Source organism: Phoca vitulina, unplaced genomic scaffold (assembly GCF_004348235.1).
Source record: "Phoca vitulina isolate PV1807 unplaced genomic scaffold, GSC_HSeal_1.0 scaffold143, whole genome shotgun sequence".
Classification (NCBI taxonomy): Eukaryota; Metazoa; Chordata; class Mammalia; order Carnivora; family Phocidae; genus Phoca; species Phoca vitulina.
In genome coordinates, this window is record NW_022589846.1 from 137,501 (window position 1) to 160,005 (window position 22,505).

The 22,505-nt window shown below is 45.4% G+C and overlaps 1 protein-coding gene and 5 non-coding genes across 6 annotated transcripts; 4 read left to right on the top strand and 2 right to left on the bottom strand.

Annotated features, from left to right (window-relative positions):
- The first annotated feature begins 979 nt into the window (after nucleotides 1-979).
- On the top strand, nucleotides 980-1,068 carry TRNAY-GUA. Its single transcript is given in 2 exon segments — nucleotides 980-1,016; nucleotides 1,033-1,068. It is a non-coding gene; the product is annotated as a tRNA-Tyr (tRNA).
- Nucleotides 1,069-2,869: 1,801 nt separating this feature from the next.
- Nucleotides 2,870-2,942, bottom strand: TRNAA-AGC. Its single transcript has one exon. It is a non-coding gene; the product is annotated as a tRNA-Ala (tRNA).
- Nucleotides 2,943-6,273: 3,331 nt separating this feature from the next.
- Nucleotides 6,274-6,361, top strand: TRNAY-GUA. The gene is given in 2 exon segments: nucleotides 6,274-6,310; nucleotides 6,326-6,361. It is a non-coding gene; the product is annotated as a tRNA-Tyr (tRNA).
- An 8,533-nt stretch (nucleotides 6,362-14,894) lies between these two features.
- TRNAY-GUA lies at nucleotides 14,895-14,983 on the top strand. Its single transcript is given in 2 exon segments — nucleotides 14,895-14,931; nucleotides 14,948-14,983. It is a non-coding gene; the product is annotated as a tRNA-Tyr (tRNA).
- A 1,844-nt stretch (nucleotides 14,984-16,827) lies between these two features.
- On the top strand, nucleotides 16,828-18,875 carry ABT1 (activator of basal transcription 1). Its single transcript, XM_032399230.1, has 3 exons — nucleotides 16,828-17,137; nucleotides 17,710-17,915; nucleotides 18,063-18,875. Exons 1-3 carry the CDS (start codon nucleotides 16,897-16,899, stop codon nucleotides 18,423-18,425), a joined length of 810 nt encoding a protein of 269 aa, XP_032255121.1. The 5' UTR covers nucleotides 16,828-16,896; the 3' UTR covers nucleotides 18,426-18,875.
- A 2,581-nt stretch (nucleotides 18,876-21,456) lies between these two features.
- TRNAN-GUU lies at nucleotides 21,457-21,530 on the bottom strand. The gene has a single exon. It is a non-coding gene; the product is annotated as a tRNA-Asn (tRNA).
- Nucleotides 21,531-22,505: the final 975 nt, after the last annotated feature.

The window sequence follows — 22,505 nt, forward strand, 5'->3', positions numbered from 1 at the left end:
ACGAAATTTTATATTTAATTCATTCAACCGACTCCTCTTCAAATAGATGTTTCATAAAGACTTGAGGAGGTTAATGGCCAAATTAAGTGATGAGCAACTTGCTTTTAGTTCCTTCTCAGAAAAGAGAAATTTTTCTTTGTGCCACAGAGGGTCTCAGTGTTCTACTTGCGCCAGGAGGATCGTTTGCCCTGTGTGTATGGCACCATTATAGGACAAGGTAATGATGTTTAATGGAACGTGAAGAATAAAACATGTCGGCTGCCACTTCGGATCGATTTCATTAACAAAGAGCGTAATAGACCTTTTGAGATTCAGACAGTCCTGTCTGAACTAGAAAACTAGACTAAAACCTCACATTTTGCAAAATTAACTAGTATTTGAATGGCATCACATTCTACCTTGTGTTAAGATAATTTAAAAACATTGTTTTAGCTCCCTATCGATAGGTTTTTGCTAAGTGTGATGATTAGTTTATGATTAGTTATGATTAATTTATGATTAGTGTGATGATTAGTTTATCTACAAAGACTAATGTCAATTAAATAAAATTTTAGTATGGTTTTGGAGAGTTTAACCCTATACTCCTTTCTTCCTCCTCCTTCTGTTAATTATCCTGTTAGAATTGCAGATTGAAGTACTTCAAATCCTATTTATAAGTTGAGTCAAAATTGGGTAAATTCGTTCCTCATAATAAAAGATGCTCTTGCTAAGTTCTTATCCGTTCCTATGTTTCCTTATTTTATTTTCCTTTTTGCAAACCAGTGGATGCTCCCGTTTTCTTCTCCGTCCAGGGCAGTGGACCTTTGAATGTCAGTTCCGACGGGGTGCTGGATTATTAAAAAAAAAAAAAAAAAAAAAAAGTGGACGCGGCTGGGACAGACCTATGAGCAACGCGGCCGAATCAAACAACTTAGCGCCCACACACGCCCAACCTCGCGCAGAGATGGCATCCTCTGCGAGGACGCCAAGCAGTGTGGTTCCTTCGATAGCTCAGTTGGTAGAGCGGAGGACTGTAGTGGAAGCTGCTCAGGCATCCTTAGGTCGCTGGTTCGAATCCGGCTCGAAGGAGTTCGCGTTTTGCGTCGTTTTCCTTTTATCCCCACCCCGGAAAGGCGTATCTCAGCTACCTGTATCCTCGATGTGCATCTGCTAAGACTATTCCCGATGTACAACGAATCCAATTTTTAAAATTATTAATTTCTGTAACTGACTAATACGCACGATCAGACTTCCACCCCATACTTTACATACAGTACAGCTGGCGGCCGCCGAGAAATACGGAGCTCTGACGAGGCGGAGCAGAGGCGGCCCCACTGGGCGAGGGGTCTGCAGACGTGTCTCCGCTCCCCACCCCGGATCCTGAATCCCGGGAGGAAGGACGCTACCTGCGTAGGAAGGACACGACCTGCAGGGAATTGGTGGGACAGGCGCGCCCCCTGGTGGACTTAGAGTCCCGAGTCTCTGGAGAGGTGTTTTTCCAGGTGAAGAATGCTGAACCGTCTCAGGGCCGGATGAAATTCAGGGCCACTACTCCCCCTTCCCGGTTTAATTCTGTTAACAGTGGCTTTCAAACCTGGCTGAGAAAAACTGGTGGATATAGAATCACCTGGGCAGATTTTACAAAGCGCCTTTGCTTGGGCCAGTTTGGAGGTGGGGACCTAGGCATTGGTAGTTTGAAAAGCTTCCAGGTGACATTTGCTGTGCTGCAAGGTTTGAGAACCACTGATAAAAGAGAAACAAACATTTTAGAATTAAAAATAATAGACAAGGGGGGGAGGGGGGGTAGGATTTTCTACCCATTTTGGGAATTAGCTCAAAAGATAGAGATTTCTCTTAACAATAGAAAGCATTTGCTAATTTGGGTCCAATCTCATTAGGATATACGAATCCCACTTCTACCCTGTCTCAAAAATGTGATAACAAGCACCTCTGGAAGAGTCGTCAACTACAAAAATGTTAGATCAAAGTAAAAAGAGTTGTGTGAGAATTTTGTCCCTGTCAATTTTTTGATATTTTCCTTCCTATGCCTCAGCACTTTTATTCTTTAATGATTCTCAGACTTTGGTCTATCTCAGAACACAGAAGCCCAGGCTTCTGGAATTGGGGTAGTGGTTTGAGAACCACTCCCTAAAACGTATTGGAAACTACCCCTATTAAGGGCTGAAGGTTGGTCTAACCTGGGAGCTCCTGATTAACTTCTTGCTTTTTGAAAGCAAATTGGGGCAAAAGAGTAAAGAAGAAAAATGGTCCAATTTTATTTTCAAAGATAACATCTGGGCTTTGGATGCAAAGTTTATTAAATAGTCCTGGGCTGAGCTTCTCCCCAAGGCATCACAGAGGTTCTCCGCCCTCCCGTAATTGGCCCATATTCTGCCATAGTCCAGTTTCAGTATCAGCCTTATCACCACCATCTCCAAAGACGCAGCCAGACGACCCCACAAGAGGAAGAGTGCATGTATTAAAAAAACAAATCTCAAACATACCTACACATTATGTGACTCTTCACCATCTCATTAAGAAATGGGAATCATTCGTTCCAGTTTTAAGAACTTGAGGTTGCCCTTCATAGGTTGGACATGTGAGAAATAGATTCCGAGAGTAAACATGTAATATTAATGCATAAATAAGTGGAGTGTAGATTTGTAAATCCACCTGGCAGGGACCGGTATTCAAATGTGCAAAACGTTTGAGAAATCCTAAAGAACTCAGCCATGCCTATCCTGGCACTGTCTGAAGAACAACCGAGAGCGTGGCTTTTGAAGGGAAGGCCTTCCCCGTCAGGAACTGGGCCCTGCTCTCAGCCGGTAATGTTTCACTTAGCTCGGTACTCAGAGCAGGAATGAAGGCCAAGGGTAAGAGGACGTAAAACTGGAGAATGCGGGCATCGATCCCGCTACCTCTCGCATGCTAAGCGAGCGCTCTACCATTTGAGCTAATTCCCCGCCCTGCCGCGCGGCCGCGCCTCTCTTAGTCACTTCGGTGTCCGGCGGTGATTCGGGACGCGTTGCCACCTGTTGTGGTCGGCGTTGACCCCGTGAACGAGCTGCGGGGCCGCAGAGCGCTGGGGATCGCGTCCCTCAGCGCCACCTACCACCTGTCCTACAGTTCTGGATCCCGTCGGCACAAGAGCTCAGAGGGCAGGCGGAGTCCGGGCCAGGGCGGCCTCAGAAACACTCGTCTTAGACACCGGGCAGGAGTTCAACCCCGGAACCCTCTCCGGGGAAACGGGCAACCGGAGGAGACTGCAGGTGCACCCCGGGCAGTGAGGCTCGGCTTTGGCCTTCGCAATAGTTCCCGACAATCCCTGCACCCCTAAATTTTCCACCAGTTGACTCTGCTGGCTCCAGAAACAGATTCTCCAGAGTCCCTACAGATTACCCCTCTTAAGGGGTCCGCCGTCAGGCTTTTTAAAAAAAAATCACCGCCTGTGGACACATGGCCACGAGGGGGCGCGCGTCCCAGTTAATTTCTCCTTCCGGTCTGGCTTCTGCAGTCCCGAGTTTGTTCAAGGGTGTACTAGCTATTTTTTACTTTTCTAAGGTAAACATTACTAGGATGCTGAGATAATTATGACTGCAGGCTTACATCCAGAGTCTTTGCAAAAATGCAAAGGTAGTAGTGGTGTCTTTTTCTTCTGGACCTATTGGGTACTAGGTACCCGGTACTGTGCTAGGTGCTGGGTCGGAGCCGGAAGGCCATCACGTGCAGGAAAGCCGTATGAAGTAACCAACACCTTCAACTGTTTCTTTGCCTAATATCCCGTCCTTGGAGACTTCCTCTCTTTGGTTTCTTGTTATTTTTTACTCTCAATGACACTGAAGCAAGTGATCACAATTCAAAGGCAGGAGAAACATCTCATTTAAGAAAGTGACTCTGTCTCTTTGCAGAGCAGGCCTTTCCAGGATCCTTAAAATACCCTTAACGTTTGCTCTTCTTGTTTGCTTTTTCATTGCAACCAGGGCTGGTAAAAACAGATGAATACCTTTCTGAGGGAAGAACCCTTCCACCTACTTGCCTCCCCACAACTTAGACAAGAGAGTTCACGACTCCGGTATTCCAAGTGGATGTAGAAACCACCATTCATTTCAAAACTTGGCTCCAGGCCAGCCGTACCCTGATTCTCTCTGTCATCTGGGTGTTTCCCCTACTCTTCCCAGGACAGAATTTGCCCAGCTGCAGAAGTTAGCTTGGCCTCCACTCATTTTTTTCCCCTCCCTATTTATTTTCCATGATTCTCCTAGGAGTGTAGGTGTGGAATTTTAGTGACAGAACGGAGCCCAATTCCACAGCTCAGATCCACGGATTGGGCATTGGCATGACTGACTGAACTGGGAGTGACTGGTTTGTTTGGGGGCTTTCAACCATGACCTGGGAGTGCTGGTTTCCAGTAACACTGGATTGGGGATTACATTTTCCAACACTCAGTTTCCGCAGAGACTAAATGAAAATCAAGACGACTATTTTAAAATTCACATGGAAGTTTTACCAGTTGTTAAACTATTGGCTCAACTCTAAGCTCTCTGCTCTGGACTGAATTGTGTCTCCCCGCACCCCCCCCCCCCCAATCCTTATGTTTCAGCTCTAACCCCCAATGTGACTGTATTTGGAATAGGAACGTAATTAAGGTTAATAAGGTCGTAAGGGTGGTAATCCTGATATCTAGGATTAGTGTCTTGATGAGTGGAGACACCAGAGAGCTCACTCTCTGTGTGAAGACACAGGACGCGACCAACTGCAAGCCAAGAAGAGAGCTCTCACCAGGAACCGAATGGCCATCGCCTTGGTCATGGACTTCCAGCCTCCAGCACTATGAGAAAAATTAATTTCTGGTGTTTAAGCCACCCAGTCTGTGGTACTTTGTCACAGCAACCTGAGCAGACTAAGACAACAATCCGTTTTAAATCTGCCGTGTGATAAAGGAGATAATACTCTGTAAACCACATTACTGATGTCCTGCTTGCGCCCATGTTTGCCAGAAGGTAAGTTAGGAGAAGAATGCAAGGCTGGAGGAGGAGGAAAGGTGGGCTTACTCATTCCCGTTTCCCTTCTGGGGACTTCCTGTTCCTCTAAGTGTTGCCCCAGTAATGAATCCAGCACCAGCCTGAAATTTCACCACTTGTTGGCAACTTTGCTATTTTCCACTTGGTATTCAAGACATGGAAAGGACACCTGATAATGTCAAGAGAAACTGTCCACTTCTTAGGATCCTTTTTCTCTAGCTGCAAATTCTCTATTAGGTTAGGAACATTAAAAGAAAAGTTACTAGGCGCTATTCTCTTAGTTTCTCATGGAAAGGGATTTAATTACTGAGTTCAAGAACAACTATGTGATTTCAACATTTCTAATAGGAAGCATTGGTGATTGCCATTTGAAGAAAAATTTGGAATGTTTTCAATAATATAGTTTTGTAGAAATTTTATTTTAATAAGCACAGATATTTTATAGAGAAATTCACTTTTTTCCTTAAATGTATTGGAGGAGAGTTTGCTCCAGATAGTGTAGCATGTTATCCATCTGTGTCTATTTTTTGTAGTAGGTTCAAGGAAACTGATCAATCTCTGTTGAAACTCCATGTTGGATGATTTGCTTTGGAAAAGGAATATTTATATTTCCATTTAAGAATTTTAAGGATTTGTGTTTCATTTTAATTGCTCTACTATAATTAGGCAACATAATATGAACCAGCCAAATCAATTATACAACTAAAAAAAATTTACACACACACATGCACACACAGAACACTTCACATTTTTCATCATTAGAATTATGGATATACACGATTTCCCATTTGACTTTCAGAATGGAGTACTGTAATTTACCAAAATGCAGGGGGCATTGCTCTGCTCACAACCCAGAGATCTTCTTCAACCTAGCTGTCTGTATTTAGGGCAACTATAACATTTATTGAGCAAACTTTGACGTTTTTGAAAGAAGGAGGAGGAAGTAACCAGAGAGGAGGGAAGGAAATTGGGCGTAATCCAAGGCATTACTTTCAGCTGTATTATTCCTAGGGTAAGAGGACATGGGATACCCTTTGGGATTTTGTCTTGAGGTAGACATAAGTAATATCCTAACGTCTTAGACGTACAACGCAATGAATTTTATGTTTTTATAAACCCACGGACCAGGTATCCGGATCACTATATAAAATACATTCGGTGTCCAAGAAGACAGCTTAAAATCGCACTTTTAAAGGTGAACATGAACAGCACCAGCGCAAACCATCTGGACAGAGGTTATTTTAGGAATCCTGTAAGGGCCCTCCCCAGGAGTCCTTCGATAGCTCAGTTGGTAGAGCGGAGGACTGTAGAGGTGACAGTTGGGCATCCTTAGGTCGCTGGTTCGAATCCGGCTCGAAGGACGAGACTTTTGGAAACCCAGGCTCCTCCAGCGAAGCCGCCGTAAAATTTAGATCCTTCCGGAACGTCGGGGAGTAACCCCTTCCCGCGTGTCTCCCGAGGACAGCGTGCACTTTCCGCTGAGACCAGAAGGCGCTGACCTCTCTTATTTGCGGGGCGAGCGGGCGGCCGCGGCGGCTGTGGGGAAGGGCCGCCGGCCCTGCGGAAGACCGTCCCCGCGTGGAGCGCAGCCGTGCGCACGGCCGCCCCGGCTCCCCCGCCCCCGCGCTGCTCCCCGCGCCCCACGCCGGCCCCCGCACCGCGCAGCCGGGAAGAGGGCGCATGCGCGTGGCTGCGAGGCGCGCCCCGCCCCCAGGTCTCCAGACCCCGCCCCTGGGGAGTCGGGTCCCCGCGGCCGCGCGGATCCCCGGCCACCCTGGTAATTCCTGAAGAGGCCTTTTATTGGAGAACCTTCAGACCTACCCCAAAGTGGGAAACAGCATCATGAACTTCACCGGACCCATCGCCCGGATACAGCCACCCTGTTGGCCCCATCTCCCCAGATCCGCACCCCGCCCGCGCCCTGACCTTCCTGCACAAATCCTGGATGCGGACAGGCCCCGCTCGGCCCCTCTGCCCGCTCTGCACACGCCACGGGTGGAGGACAATTCCCGGAGAGCCGTCTCCTTTCAAGTTGGCGCGCGCGGGGTTTCCGGGGAAGACGAGCTCGAGCGCGCACGCGCCCTGCCGTCAGAACCGAGCGGGGACAGGACCGCGACCGGGGTCCCCAGCTCTGGGCCGCGGAGGAAACACGGCGCCCACGGGACATCGTCGTGCACTTGTCATGGAGCAGCATGCTGTCTACGCAGACTCTGATGTAAAACTCAACATTCGAAAATGATCTTGGGTGGTAGTTTTCGGGAGCAGCAAGGAATTAGGAGGGTTTGGACTTGGAGACCCAGGCCCTGATTGTCAGTCTGCTTTGGGGACGCCTGTTCCAAACACCAAACGGCTGGGAGGGGCTACCGAGAACAACGGAAAGCGGCCTGAATTCTGAGGGAAGAGGACAAGGGCAGTCACTAGGCTGACACGGAAAGTGGCACAGGGCCTCTGGCCGCGCACTCACATCAAGTCCTTTTTGCTGCAGCTCCTGCAGTTTCCAGTCTTGAAAAACTGCCACAGTACGTTCAAATCCCAATCCAAGACTTGTATTCACTCCAATAAATCGGCTCTACTTTTAGCTCAACACACTTAGGAATTCCACAAAGAGCCTCAGCCTTTTATTAGAAAGTATCTCAGAACATTTTCCTAGAACCCATTTCTTGGAGTGACTGAAAAAAATTACATCTCTTAGAGTAGCATAAAATGACATGAGGCTGACAGATAGGCTCTTGGCAAAACTTCACCGAACTTTTTCTTCACTCACTGATACAACATGGACATTTGTAAAAAAAAAAAAAAAAAAAAAAAAAATCTGAGTCCTCTTACCATGTATCTTGGCACAGAAGTTCACACATTTTTTGTTGGGTATTTTCCTAGGAGGTGAATAAGCCTTCTTAGTGGATTTAGACTTTCAAATTTCCTGTATGTATCTACCTGAATAGGTTAAGTTACGGTGTAGTAATAAGCATTCCCCCCTCCTGCTGATCATGGTGGCTCATAACCAGATACTCTTATTTCTGTGTCATATAAATCATGGTTTGGCTGGTGGTCCATTCTGGGACCCTGACTTGTAGCTCCTCTGCAACTCAGATCATAAATCATTTTGTCAGGGTAAGGCTGCAGAGGGGTGTGGTGGATTGCTCATTAGCTCTCAGACTTCCAGAAGGGACATCTCATTTCCCAAACGTGGCATTTAGAACAACAACTGTTGGATATAATACTGAAAACATCAGCTTGAAAGAGTTGGAAATTTTAAAATATGGTAAAAACAAATTTGTGTAATGGTATCATATGTTAAAAATAATACATACTATGGGCAAAAGAAAAGTAAACGAGTTAACTGGGAATCTGCTAAGGAGGCTGTGTGTAGGAAGAAATAGACTGCTCAGCAAGACATCAAATTGATATTGAAGTTTTTGTATGGTTAACTAGTTTTGTTTTGTTTTTAATTACCTCTATTGAAATGCAATTTAAACACAGTAAAATTCATTCCTTTTTAAGTATATAGTTTGCTGAGTTTTGAAAATTATATTCAATCATATAACCACAACACTCATGATATAAAACCTTTTCATCTCTCCAGAAAGTTGACTTGTGCCTTCAGAAGCACTGATCTGCTTTCTGTCACTGTACTTATTTATGCCTTTGCCAGATGGTTCTAGGAATAGACTCCTACGGTATGCAGCTTTTTGAGTCTGGCTTCTCCATTTAGCGCAACGCTGTTGAGATTCATCCTTGTCATGTGTGTATCCACAGCTCATTCTTTTTACTGTTCAGTAGTCCATTGTAGGGATGTACTACAATTTGTTTATTCATTCACCAGCTGATGAAATCTCGTTACTGTTTTTATTATTATTAATAAAACTGCTTGTTATGGGCTGAATTACATGCCCCCCCATTCATATGTTAAAGCCCTCATTTCCAGTACCTCAGAATGAGACTGTATTTGGAGATAGGGCCTTGAAAGAAGTTACTACATTCAAATGAGGCCGGTAGGGTGCCTGGACCCAGTCTGACTGGTGTCTTTATAGGAAGAGGAGATTAGGACACAGAGAGAGACAGCAGGGGCAGAAGCGTGCAGAGGAACGACCATGTACAGAGCAACAAGGAGGCACCTTTCTTCAAGCCAAGCAGAGGCCTCAGAAGAAATCAGTCCTGCTGACACCTTGATCTTGGACTTCCAGCCTCTAGAACTGTGAGGAGATAAATTTCTGTTTAATTCACCCAGTCTGTGGTATGTTGTGATGGCGGTCTTGGCAAATTATTGTGTGGCTATAAATATTTTGGATATAAGTGTGGCCATGTGTTTTATTATCAGTAAATACACAGGAGTGGGACTGCTGGATCCTATGGTAGGTGTATATTTAACTTTCAAAGAAACTACCAACTGTTATCCAATGTGGCTGTACCATTTTACATTCTTATTAGCAATGGATGAGAGCTCGTTTCTCTACATCTTAGACAACACTTGGAACAGTCTTTTAAATATTAGCCATTCAAATTTGTACCTAACACAACACATTCACATGTCCTACCCACATTTATGGGGCAGGGATTATTCAGATATTATAAGAGGTGGGTGGGAATCTTGGGGCCGTCTTAGAATTTTGCCTCCTACGATGACTGTGTGGAGGCATCTCATGTGGTTTTAATTCATATTTCCCTCGACTAATGATGTCTACTTTTTCAGGTAGTTGTCATCTGTATATCTTCTTTGGTGGAGTGTCTGTTGAAATCCTTCCCTTTTTAAAAAAAATTGAATTGTTTGCCTCCTTATTGAGTTCTGGAATGCTTTATATATTCTGGATAAAAGTCTTGTCTATCAGGTGTTTGCCCTGCAATATTTTCTCCCAGTCTGTGGTTTGACTTTTCATTTCTTTTTTTTTTTTTTTAAAGATTTTATTTATTTATTTAATTGACAGAGAGAGAGAGAGAGAGAGGGACAGCTAGAGAGGGAACACAAGCAGGGGGAGTGGGAGAGGGAGAAGCAGGCTCTCCACCCAGCAGGGAGCCCGATGCGGGGCTCGATCCCAGGACCCTGGGATCATGACCTGAGCTGAAGGCAGTCGCTTAACCAACTGAGCCACCCAGGTGCCCCTGATTTTTCATTTCTTAGCAGCATCTTTTGAAAAGCAAATATTAAAATTTTGATGAAGCCCAATTTATCATTTTTTTTTTCTTTTGTACCTTGTATTTTTTGTGTTCTTTGGTGTTCTAAGAATTTTTTGCCTAACCAAAGGTCACAGAGATTTTCTTCTGGAAGTTTTATCTTTTACATTTAGGTCTCTGATCAAACTTGAATTAATTATTTTATATCGTATTGATTTATATCATATTGATGGTAAAAGATTTTTTTGTTTTATATATGAATGTCCAGTTGTACCAACATCAGTTACTGAAAGCTTATCCTTTCTCTATAGAATTACTGTGTTGTCTATGTCAAAAATCAATCAACAGTATTTTTAACAAATGGTGGTAGAACTAAATATCCACATGCAAAAAAAAATGAATCACAAAAGTTAACTCAAAATTATCGTACACCTAAATGTAAAATGCAAAACTATAATATCACCAGAGGATAACAAAGGAAAAAATGTAGGTAGCCTTGAGCATGGCGATAACTTTGTGTGTGTGGCGACTTTTTAGATGTAACACCAAAGGCATACTTCATGGAAAAAAAATAATTGGTAAGTTGGACTTCATTAAAATTAAAAACTTCTTCAAAAAGACACTGTCAAAAGAATAAGAAGAGAAGCCACAGACTGGGAGAAAATATGTGCAAAGGACATATCTGATAAAGGACTGCTATCCAAAATATATAAAAAGCTTTTAAAACTCAACAATAAAATAAACAACTTGGGCAAAATATCTGGACAACTCACCAAAGAAGATATACAGGTGGCAAATAAAAGATCCGCCACATCATATGTAATCAGGGAATTGTAAATTGAAAAATCAATGAGAAGCCACTACACACCTGTTAGAACGGCCAAAATACAAAACACAACACCAAATGCTGGTGAGGATGTTAAGCCAACAGGAACTCTCATTCACTGAGGCTTGTAACTTGCATTTCCCTAATGAACAACAATACTGAGGATCCATATCATGGGCTTATTGGCCATCTGTACATTTTGTTTTGTGAACTATCTCTCCAAATCATTTGCCTATAAAAACAATGGCTCACTATTGAGTTGTACAAGTGTGTTATACATTCTGGATCCAAGTCCTTCATCATTTATCACTTAAACACTTACCTGAATGTTTTGCATATATTTTTCCCCAACCTGTCACTTGCCCTTTAATTATCTTAAGTTCTTAAGCATCTTTTGAGATTTTTTCTTTAGTCTTTGATGAAGTCCAATTTATCATTTAAAAAAATTTTTTTTTTAAGATTGTATTTATTTATTTGACACAAAGAGAGCCAGAGAGCAAGCACAAGCAGGGGAAACGGCCGGCAGGGGAGAAGCAGGCTCCCTGCTGAGCAATGAGCCCAACGTGGGGCTCCATCCCAGGACCCTGGGATCATGACGAGAGCCGAAGGCAGACGCTTAACCGACTGAGCCACCCAGATGCCCCCCATTTTTTTCTTTATAGTTTATGCTTTTTGTGCTCTAAGAATTTTTTGCTTAACCTAAAGTTACAAAGATTTTTCTCCTAGTTTTTCTTCTAGAAGTTTGACAGTTTTAATCATTATGTTTAGGTCTTCATCCATTTTGAGTTTTGTCCATTATGCTGTGTAGGGTCTGAGTTCCTTTAGTAGCATGTGAATATCCACTTTTTCCAGCGCCATTTGTTAAGGACTATCTGTTCCTTGGCACCTCTGTCAAAGTCAGCTGATTATGTATATATGCTGCTACATTTTTCTGGACTCTATCTAGCTTTATAGTAAGTCTTGTAACCAGGTAGTGTTAAGTCCTCTAACTTTGTTCTCCTTCACAACTGTTTTGGATATTTTGCATCTTTTGTAGTCTATATAAATTTTAGAATCAGCTTGTCATTTTTACAAAACTGCTCACTGAGATTTTGACTGGGATGGCGTTAAATATATAAGTCAATTTGGAAGACTTTGCATCTGAAAAATGTGGATTTTTCTGTTATAGAATGTGTTGTTTTTATTGTATTTTTTGTTAAATTTATCTCTAAAAATTTCACTTTTTAATCCTTCCGAATGGTATTTATATTTCAAGTTCAATAAACCAGAATACTTATTAATAAGTAGAATTATAATTTATTTTATTTGTGTCCTTCGGCTTTGGTAAACTTATTATTTGCAGTAGATTTACAGTAGATTCTTCAGCATTTTTTCATAATCATCACATCAGGTATGAATAGAGATAGTTTTGCCTTTCCTTTTCAAATCTATGCTTTTCTTTCTTTCTTAACTTGTACTGGCTAGAACCCCCAGGGCAATACTGAATAGAAGTCAAGGTCGGATATCCTTGTTCTAGACCTGATCTTAGTGACAAACCATTCAGTCTTTCACTACTAAATATGCTAATGGTAGGGTTTTTCAATATGTCTTTTATAGGCTGATGAAATTCTCTTATATTACTAGTTGGCAGAAATTTAATCCATGAATGCATCCTAATTTTGTCATGTTTATTCTGCATCTATTGAGATAATCATATAGGTCTTTTTTAATCTGATAATAAGATTTATTGATTTCTAATAATTCTAACCTACACTTTAACTTTTCACCTGGTTTAGTTTTTCGGAAGTTTCTTTTCCCACTTTAAAAATTCAGGCAATATTTACATAAGATGTCCCTTTTTAGTACCATGAGTTCTGACAAATGTATAGTCATATAACCACACCCACAGTGAAGATACGAAATGGTTACATCGCACCCCCAACTTCTCCATGTTCCTTGTGCAGTTAACTCCTCCCCCTCCATTCTAACCTGCTAACTACTGATGGTTTCTATTCCTTTAGTTTTGTGCTCATAAGAATGTCTTAGGTAGCCTTTTGTATCTGCCTTTAGGATAAGGCACAGGAGATTCATCCCTGTTGTTACCTCTATCAATAGTTTGCTTCTTTTTATTGCTGAGTATTCCATTGGAATATTGTCTGTAAGCTTTAGGAGCAGGCAAGTTTGAGTCAGTTCGCTATAGAACCATTTCAGGCTTAAATCAACTCTGCAATACGACATGACTGAGACATGAGGCTCTGGGATCTCAAATGAGTACTTGTACATTACCTAGCACTGGCTGATGAGAAAAATACGGAACCTTTTCTCAGGTCCCATTGTGCCCTTTGTGAAAATCGGGGCTGCAGGGGAGGTGGGTGGGGGATGTGGTAATTGGGTGGTGGGCATTAAGGAGGGCACTGGATGTAATGAGCACTGGGTGTTATAGGTAAGTGATGAATCGCTAAATTCTTTCCCTGAAACTAATAATACACTCTATGTTAACTAACTTGAATTTAAATAAACTCTAAAAAAAAGAGAGAGAGTGGTAGATTGGGTAAGAGGAAAGCTCTGACCTACTGGAAAAGCTAGAGAGTTACACAAGAAAAAAAGGCAGATGCTGAAGATGAGGAGACACTCAGAGAGTCAAAAGCCAATGAGCACTGGCTAAGAGAGGGAGTTTGGAAGTTTATAAATGAGAGAAAAGAGAAAGAAATTTGGATTAGCTGCTGTGTTATGAGGCTTCCGAGATGAGGAGAGACGTCTGAAACGAAGTGTTGTCCTTTGTGATGAATATCGTGTCAATCTGTGTGTTCTAAGATACTTAAGTAAAATGTAAACATTTTTTCCTTTAAAAACAAGAAAGAAAAGCTTTTATTTGAGACACAATGTGAACTTAGAGCCTAGAGTATGACTGCTTTCATGTCTGTCGTGTTCAAGGCTCTGTCAGGACGCTCAGTATGTGAAAGAGATGGTCTCGCACAGAAACCGCTCGTTTCTCTAAGCCTTTTCTACTCTAGCATTCTCACATTTCCCCCAGATTAGGTTAGATTATTGGAAAGAAATGTACCTCATTTCTCATGAGAGGGAACTGAATAACTGAATTAAATATAAATTATGTGTTGCAGATTTCTCATGGAAATCACTGGATAGGACCTTTTGAAGAAAGATTTATTTTTTCAAGACTACAATTTGAAGTACTTTAATTTTTAATAAGCAATACTCTTATAAATTCACCGAAAATCTTTTCTGTAGATACATCATCAAGACAAGTCTGTCCAGACGGCTTCCTGCTTTCTCCATCGGTGTTCAGCCAGGAAGCCCAATGCCGTAATAGGTACTCATTAGCAGTACCTGACAGCATCCCCACAAACACAGCTCTAAATCTCTTTTTTTAAATTTGGAGAGGGGTGTGTTTCATTTATTTGCCCCACTAAATACGAGCCACTCAATTCCTAAACACACACGCACACACACAATGCCTCTTGTTTTGGGTCCAGTACTTTTATGTCTATACATTATTTTCATTGTCCTTCAAAAAGAATTGCAAAGTTGCCAAAATGAACTCAGCAGTATGTCCACTTCAAGACAACAGATTCCTCTTTAACCCAGCTGTCTACATGTAGGGTAAATTATCATTTATCCATCACTTTAATAGAGAGGCCGGAGGCAGAAGGGACAGAGGGACAGCAGGAGAAATAAGGGTGATGGTCCTATCTATATTATGCCTAAGTGAGCAAGACATGGAACATGGGTGGTGGTGTTTTCTTTTTTAAAGACCTAAATCAGAAACTAAAAAGCACAAAACTTAAGTGTTCAAGGGTATTAATTTTTTAATATACCTCTATGATCACCACCCCTATCAGTTTAGAACATTTCTAGCACCCTAGAAAAAAATCATGTTTGCCTGTAATTTAAAAAAAAAAATGGTTAAAACCACTGGGATAAACATTATTCAAGGTATTCTAACAAACCATACCACCAATCCTTCGATAGCTCAGTTGGTAGAGCGGAGGACTGTAGATGTTCAGACATGGTCATCCTTAGGTCGCTGGTTCGAATCCGGCTCGAAGGACTTAACCTTTTGACAGGTTTTCCCTGAGGCCGCTTGCGTGGACCCTTAGCGCAGATAAGAAAACTGGAACAGTTGGGCACCTTGTTGTTTGTGCTCACAGATGAACTTGTACGACTGAAAATAATAATACAAATAAATAAATAAATAAATAAACGATCCGCAGGTACATACACAAGAAGCTGCGCATGTAAGACGGGGTCTCCAGGGAGACTGACTTTTCATGGAGTTTGGGCAAGGATCATGGGGCGCGTGGAGAACGGGAAGGACCTCTTGGCCCAAGGTTTTCATTTTATTTTGGAGGTCCCATGGCCTTTCTGTTATGTTGATGTTTAAGTGAATAAACATTTTATTAATGGGAATTTCAAATACAAAGTAGAGAAAACAGCGTAAAGGACCACCAGAGGCCTGGCACCTGTACACCGGCATCCTCTACCCCCCACAGGCCCCTTCCACCCCCGCCCGCTTGGAGCAATAGCAAGATGCGCTCTCCTCTCACCCATCGTTGCTCCGTGTTTTGGAGACAGGAATTCAATTCCTCTTACCGCCCCCTCCCGCCTCCAAAAAAGGAAGCGGCGGGCAACCGACGGAAAGTCCCCTTCCATAAAACTACCGAAACAGGTGTAAGCACTCGAGGAGGCTGGTTTCTCAGCTCCTTCGCCCTCTCCACGGAAGAGCGCGGCGCCCTGTTCCGGCAGAACTAAACTGGGGCGCCCGCCTGGCAGGAGATGTCACCTCGGGGGGTAGCTGTGGACCCCTGCCCGGTTCCTGTGCGCACCCGCCCGCTCCAGCGGATAGGAAAGCCGGTCCCGCCGCAGCGAGGGCGGGTTTACGCTCTGCTCACACTCGTCCGGGCCCTTCCAGAAAGCCGGCCGCCCGGCGGCTCCGCATCCGCGGCGGCTGGTCTTTGCAGTGGGCCCAGCGGCAGGTGCGCGCGGGAGGAACGGCGGCGCCAAGAGCGCGCGGACGGCGCCCCCTGCCGGGCGGTCCCCGCACTGCGAGGAGGGGCTGCGCCCGGCGCCCGCGGGAGAGGCCTCGGCTGCGGTGCAAGGACCGCCCGCCCCGCCGCGCCGGGGCCCGCAGCGGACGCCGGTCCCGGGAGAGCAGGGCTGGCGCGCCGCCCCGGGGTCGCCGCAGTCCGGGCCGTGTGCACACAGGACAACAGGTGTTTATAATATCAGCATGCATCACGTGTCAACCAACGCAAAGAACGTTTTGAAAACAGGAGAAATAACTGTTGCCCATTAAAATCTCCTGGACATTATTCACAAAACCAAACTGCAAATTAATATTTTAAAGTACACAAAAGGTTTTAAGCTAAATGAGGTGACAACTGAAGTATTCAAAATCTAAGTTTCCAAAACTTGTATTTGCAAAATTAAGCTACATTTTCAAAACTTAAAAACATTCAGAACTCGAAGTTAAATTTTGAAAAATAATTCACATTTCAAAACTCAAGACGACTTTAAAAACTGAAGTCTGAGTCAACCGTAGAGGCGAATCATCCCCCAGCCGGAGTCGCACCCCGGTCCCCTGGGTCAAGTGCTGCTTCGATCTCCCAACTCCGCAAAGCTTTCCCACATTCCAGAAGAGCCCGCCTCCCGCGTTTTCCCATCTCGCCGAGGCGCTCTCTAGGGCGCGTCCACCTGCGGACCTACCCGCTCGGCTCCGGCCGCTGCAGCCCCGAGCGCCGCCAGCTCGGCCACCGCGAGCCTCAGGTCCCGCCTTCCCGCTTCGAACCCCGCGGCTGAGCCGGCCCCACTTCCGCTCTCTGCACCCAGTCTCGTCCTGCCGTTCATCTCCGCCCCGTCGGCCCCGCCCCTCCTGTCGGCCCCGCCCCTCCCGCCGGCCGTCGCACGCGCTGTGCGGCAGACGGCGCGGCGCTTTACGGCTGCCGTGCTTCTCGCTCCGCCGGCATGGAGGCGGAGGAGCTGGAGAGGGAGGCGGAGGAGCAGGAGCCTCGGGAAGGGACAGACCAGAACCCAGAGGCGGCGGAGGAGCCGGAGGAATCCGAAGCGGCGGCTTGTGGCGCCAAGAAGCGGGTGGTGCCGGGCATTGTGTACTTGGGCCACCTCCCGCCCCGCTTTCGGCCTCTGCACGTACGGAACCTTCTCAGCGCGTACGGCGAGGTCGGGCGCGTTTTCTTCCAGCCCGAGGGTAAGAGCGCGGGTCCGGGCTGTGCGGGCGGGCTGCGCGGGTCCGAGGCGCTGTGGGGGCAGGGATCGAGGCCGGCGCCCGGCTCCTTTGGGGGCCGGGGTTGGGTGTGGGTCGCTCAGTGAGCGCAGATGGGTGGTTCTCGGCTGGTTACGTTTGGCCTGTGGCGTCCACTCCGCACACCCCCCGCTCCTGAACCGAATCTGCCGGCTCGTTAGATGAGCGCGCCCTGAGTAAGAGTCTGAGGCTCTTTCACGGAACTGAACCCGTCCCCTCCGTCCCCGTGACCCAGGTCTAGAGGCAGTGTCTGATCCCTGACCCCAGCTGTCCTACAGGCGCTAACCGAGTTGGGAGTCGGGGCGTGTGCATGTGCAGAGCGCATCTGATGCAGGAGTTGACGGCTCAGGAAGGGACTGAGTGAGACGCAGGGAGAGGGTGTAGGGGAGAGGGTGGGCCTTGCAGTTCTCTTCCCCGCAGGGGCCTTGAGGGGGGATCCCGGCCCGCGGGCGAGTGGGAGGTGAAGTCAGTTGGGTGCCACGTCGGCCTCCTAAACCGCTGCTGTGTCTTGGGCCCAGACGGCTTCGTGAGGCGCAAGAAGAAGGCAGCGGCAGCCTCGGCCGCGGGAGGCAAAAAGCGGTCCAAGTACAGCAAGGACTACACCGAGGGCTGGGTGGAGTTCCGGGACAAGCGGGTAGCCAAGCGCGTGGCGGCCAGTCTGCACAACACGCCCATGGGAGCCCGACGGCGCAGCCCCTTCCGTTACGACCTGTGGAACCTCAAGGTGAGGGCCAGGCTTGCCGGCCTCGTCTCATCCTCCCGCCTTCCCGGCCCCAGCCAGCGCCTCATTCCCTTTTGTCGGCCCCCCCTCTCATCTCCTCTCCATCCCTGACGTCCCCTACCCGGATCTTCTCCTGTTTCCTGCCCACAGTACTTGCACCGTTTCACGTGGTCCCACCTCAGCGAACATCTGGCCTTTGAGCGCCAGGTGCGCAGGCAGCGTCTGAGGGCCGAGGTTGCCCAGGCCAAGCGGGAGACTGACTTCTACCTTCGAAGTGTGGAACGGGGACAGCGCTTCCTTGCCGCCGAGGGGGACTCTGCCCGCCCGAAAGGCACCTGGACCTTTGCCCAGCGTCCTACTGAGCAAGAGCTGAGAGCCCGGAAGGCGGCTCGGCCAGGGGGACGTGAACGGGCTCGCCTGGCAAATGCGCAGGACCAGGCTCGCTCCAACCGAGGGCTGCTTGCCAAGATCTTTGGAGCTCCACCACCTTCGGCGAGCATGGAGGAACCCTAACCAGTCAGGGACTCTTGAAGGGTGGACAGACCCCTTCCATCTCTTAGCCCTGCTTCCTGTCTACCTGATAATGATTATATTATCTTTCTAAGACCAGGAGTCTGGTGGGTGCTTAGACGTTGACGTCTTGTGTTCCTCTGGTCCCCCCTCCAACTCCTGTTGCCTGGCTGAGGCCCCTAATTCATACTAGCAAGAGTGGGGCTACTGCAAGATGCCAATTTTGTTTGATTCTTGGCTGTCTGCCTCCTCCCCAGTGAGATCCTCTAAAAATCCCACTTTTGGGACCCAGGAAGAGCCTTTACTTCAAGCTAGAGTGATAGGTCAAGTCCAGGCAGCTATTTCTACCAACTGTAGTTGAAGGGCAGCAGCAACATCTGTTTTATTTAGAAAAGTTTAGGGGCGCCTGGGTGGCTCAGTCGTTAAGCGTCTGCCTTCGGCTCAGGTCATGATCCCGGGGTCCTGGGATCGAGCCCCGCATCGGGCCCCCTGCTCAGCGGGAAAGCCTGCTTCTCCCTCTCCCACTCCCCCTGCTTGTGTTCACTCTCTCGCTGTGTCTCTCTCTGGCAAATAAATAAATAAAATCTTTAAAAAAAAAAAAAAGAAAAGTTTAACAGGGCCAGGGGTTAGTGGGATGGGACTGGGTTGGGAGCCACCTTCCAAATGTATGTGTAGAAAAGAAAAAATTTATGTATTTATATGCCTTTGTAGTTTTTTGGGGAGAGTGGGCATTTTATGAGTTCTAACTTCTATCTTCTCATGTCCTGTTCATTCCCCTTCATCTCCTGGTCTCAGAGCCACCATTCCCCCCCCCCACCCCCAGGTCAGCCTGGACCCTTTTCTATCTATCAAATTAATTTCTTAGCCCATTTTATCAGTTATCTAGTTCAGCATTTACTAAGTCGCTATATGAGGACATAGGGATAGTAGGTAATAACACATGGCCCTTGGTGCTAAGAGTTACCACTAGAAAGAGACATTTAAGAAGTACACATACAGAAGTACTGCAGGCATCCTGGTACATGTATATAAGGGGTAGAGTAGGGGCCATGGGAGGGCATGGTGGACTCTGTCTGGGAAGGGAAGCAGTGCTTAATACGGAGCTGACTCTGGATCACACTCTCCAGAGATAGGGCAGTTTTCACCAGGTTCTCCAGATCAGTCCTGAAAAGTGAACAGAAGTCTGACTGAGCCTGGTGTAGTCCTGTTTTTGGAAACAAAGCTCTGTGGATGTCGTGTTGGGTTCAAACCACTGTAAAGGTGGACAAAGCCTGGGAGGTAGCCAGGCACAAAGGTGCACTTGTGTGAATCAGGGCTTAGGTGAGGGACGGTTCATAAGCGACGTGCAGAGCAGCCCTGGAGGCCACAAAGAATCTAGGTAAGCCCCTAAGAGAAACGAAAACTGGTGTCACAGTAAACTAAACTAAATTATAAAATAAATAAATATATAAATTAAAGCTGGTCAGGGCACGGGGCTGGCTCAGTTGGAACATACAACTCTTGGTCTTGGGGTTGTGAGCTTGAGCCCCATGCTGGGTGTAGAGATGACTTAAAAAATGTTAGAAAAGGGACACTTGGGTGGCTGAGTTGGTTAACCTCTACCTTTGGCACAGGTCATGATCCCAGGATCCTGGGATTGAGCCCCACATCAGGCTCCTTGCTCAGCAGGGAGTCTGCTTCTCCCTCTGCCTCTCCCCCTGCTCATGTTCTCTCTCAAAGTCTTAAAAAAACTGGTCAGTATCTAGTTCATTAAACTTAAAGGAAGTAGTAGAGTGATTATAATAATTTGGGTTTTGCTTGTACTATTTTTTTTTTTACCCACTGTCCTCAATATAATTATTCATTTGTTCTTTGGGTGAAGTGGATTAATCCACTTCTTTGGCTCTAAAATAAAATCTTAGTCATGTTAAGATTTTAATTTGGTAGGTGAACTTTATTTGGGAGAATAAAGACGACCATACAGTAAAAAATAATGGTTACTTGGTGTAACATTTCCCACAATGCCTATACCTCTCATACCCATCAACAGAGACGTGTGTAATGTTACACCCTCAGTCTTAGGAACTTGATACCCTGGTTTCTGTGTTCATTTCTTGTGAGTTTGTTTCATGTGAATTGTTTCCTCAGGTTATGGTGTCTTCCAAGTGAGCCAGAGAAATCCAGTGTCAGAATTTGACAAGCTGTTCATTTAATCAGAATTCTAAGTGCCCATTGCTCCCTTTGCTAGATAAAGAGAATATCAAGATCAAGAAAATTCTTCCCCTTAGGTCGCTAACAACTTATAAAATAAAACACATATAGGGCTTAATTTTTTGAATGAAATAAAGATATCAGTATATTCAAGGTCAGCATCTCAGGCTCCAGTTCAATAGTTCTGCACAAAGAGCTCACACCCAGAGGCTGGTGAACTGGGTAAATCACAGGTGGAGTGAGAAATGAAAATAAGAATGGGTGGAAGAAAATGAATTTCCCAGGAACTGTCAGTTTGATTCCCTGGAGACTAAGCCCTTGGAGGGCAGGAGAACATCTTTTTTACACTTAAATTTTCTCTTTTTTAAATGTTGCCGTGAATGACCCTGACATGGGTCAATTTTAGTTGTACAAATACAGTAATTGTATACATTTCCAGACGTGAACTTGCAGAGTAATTTTGGTAGATAATGTCAAAATACCTTTTATGAAAAGTGTAGGCGACCATTTTTGTGATTCCTCTTATAAGCGAGGAAACAGATGATTTAGAAAAATACCCGTCACTGGAAACCAGATATCCCAGACAGAAGCCTCCAGCACTCTTCGTTCGCAGTGTCTTGGGGATGTCGAAGGCCCTACCCGAGGATCTGACTCAGGGTATTGAACGCATTCGCTGTTTTTAATCACTGAACAAGAGAATATTACCCCCATCCCAAAGACGATCTGGCTAAGCCTGTTAGCTCGATTTTCATTTAATTTGTGAGAATGGTCAGAAACAATATTCTCACACAAAGTTTCGGAAGGAAAACGCAAACTCTACGCGGTGTCCTTAAATGGAAAGGGCCGTCCCTGGGTGGGCTCGAACCACCAACCTTTCGGTTAACAGCCGAACGCGCTAACCGATTGCGCCACAGAGACTGGGGTGGGAAGCGCCGCCTTGTCAGACCTGATCATTTCATTTTTCCAGTCCACACCGTGCGATACACTTTACGAATGACGCTTTCGTTGGGTATATATATTGAAGAACTGTCCCCGCATGATTTTTGTTGTTCCTATGCTTGTTTTCAAAACAAGTTTTGATAATATGGATATTATGCTTAGAGAGGAACTTCGGAATGTTGATTGGGTGGGGAGCAGGGCGCGGGACTGCAATTTACCCGAATAAGTGTGAATATAATCCGAAAAAGGACATCCGGACAGAATTTATTTTCAGTTCAAAAAGAGAGTTTTTGCTGACCCTTCAGGTGATAGAACAGGCCCTGTAAGGATTCTGTATAGATGAAGACATTAAATGGGAAAGATACCAGGAAGAACAACGAAGAAGGGAAAACCTAGAGGCTCATCAACGCATCCTCAAATTATCAGGTAAAAGTGTACTTCCTGGGAAATTGGATGTTCTCATTTACCAAAGTAGGAGCGCAGAGCTATCTTGCTAATTGCAAAGAGAAAATCAAATCTTTACAAAGAAGAGACCTATGTCTCCACTGAAACTAGGGATCAAATTTAACATCAACAGCGGGACAAATTAACATGTGCTTCCTGATGAAGTCACAGAAAGTACACAGCACATGATATTCTGCCTAAAAGGATTAACTTGGATGTAATTAGGTCTGTTAGACAACTTCTAGCCTTGTCGCTACATTTAGCTATTGCTGTGTAACAAGACACTAAAAAATGTCAGTGGTTGTTTGGGTCATGGTTCTTCCAGAGAAGCAGAACATATATGATAAATCTCCTTCTCTCTCATCTCTCTACCTCAGTCCCTCTCAATAGAGATCTCCCCCCTTCTGTATTTATCTATCATCTAATCATCTATCATCTCTCTATTATCTATCTATCTATCATCTATCTATCTATCTATCTATCTATCTATCTATCTATCTATCTATCATC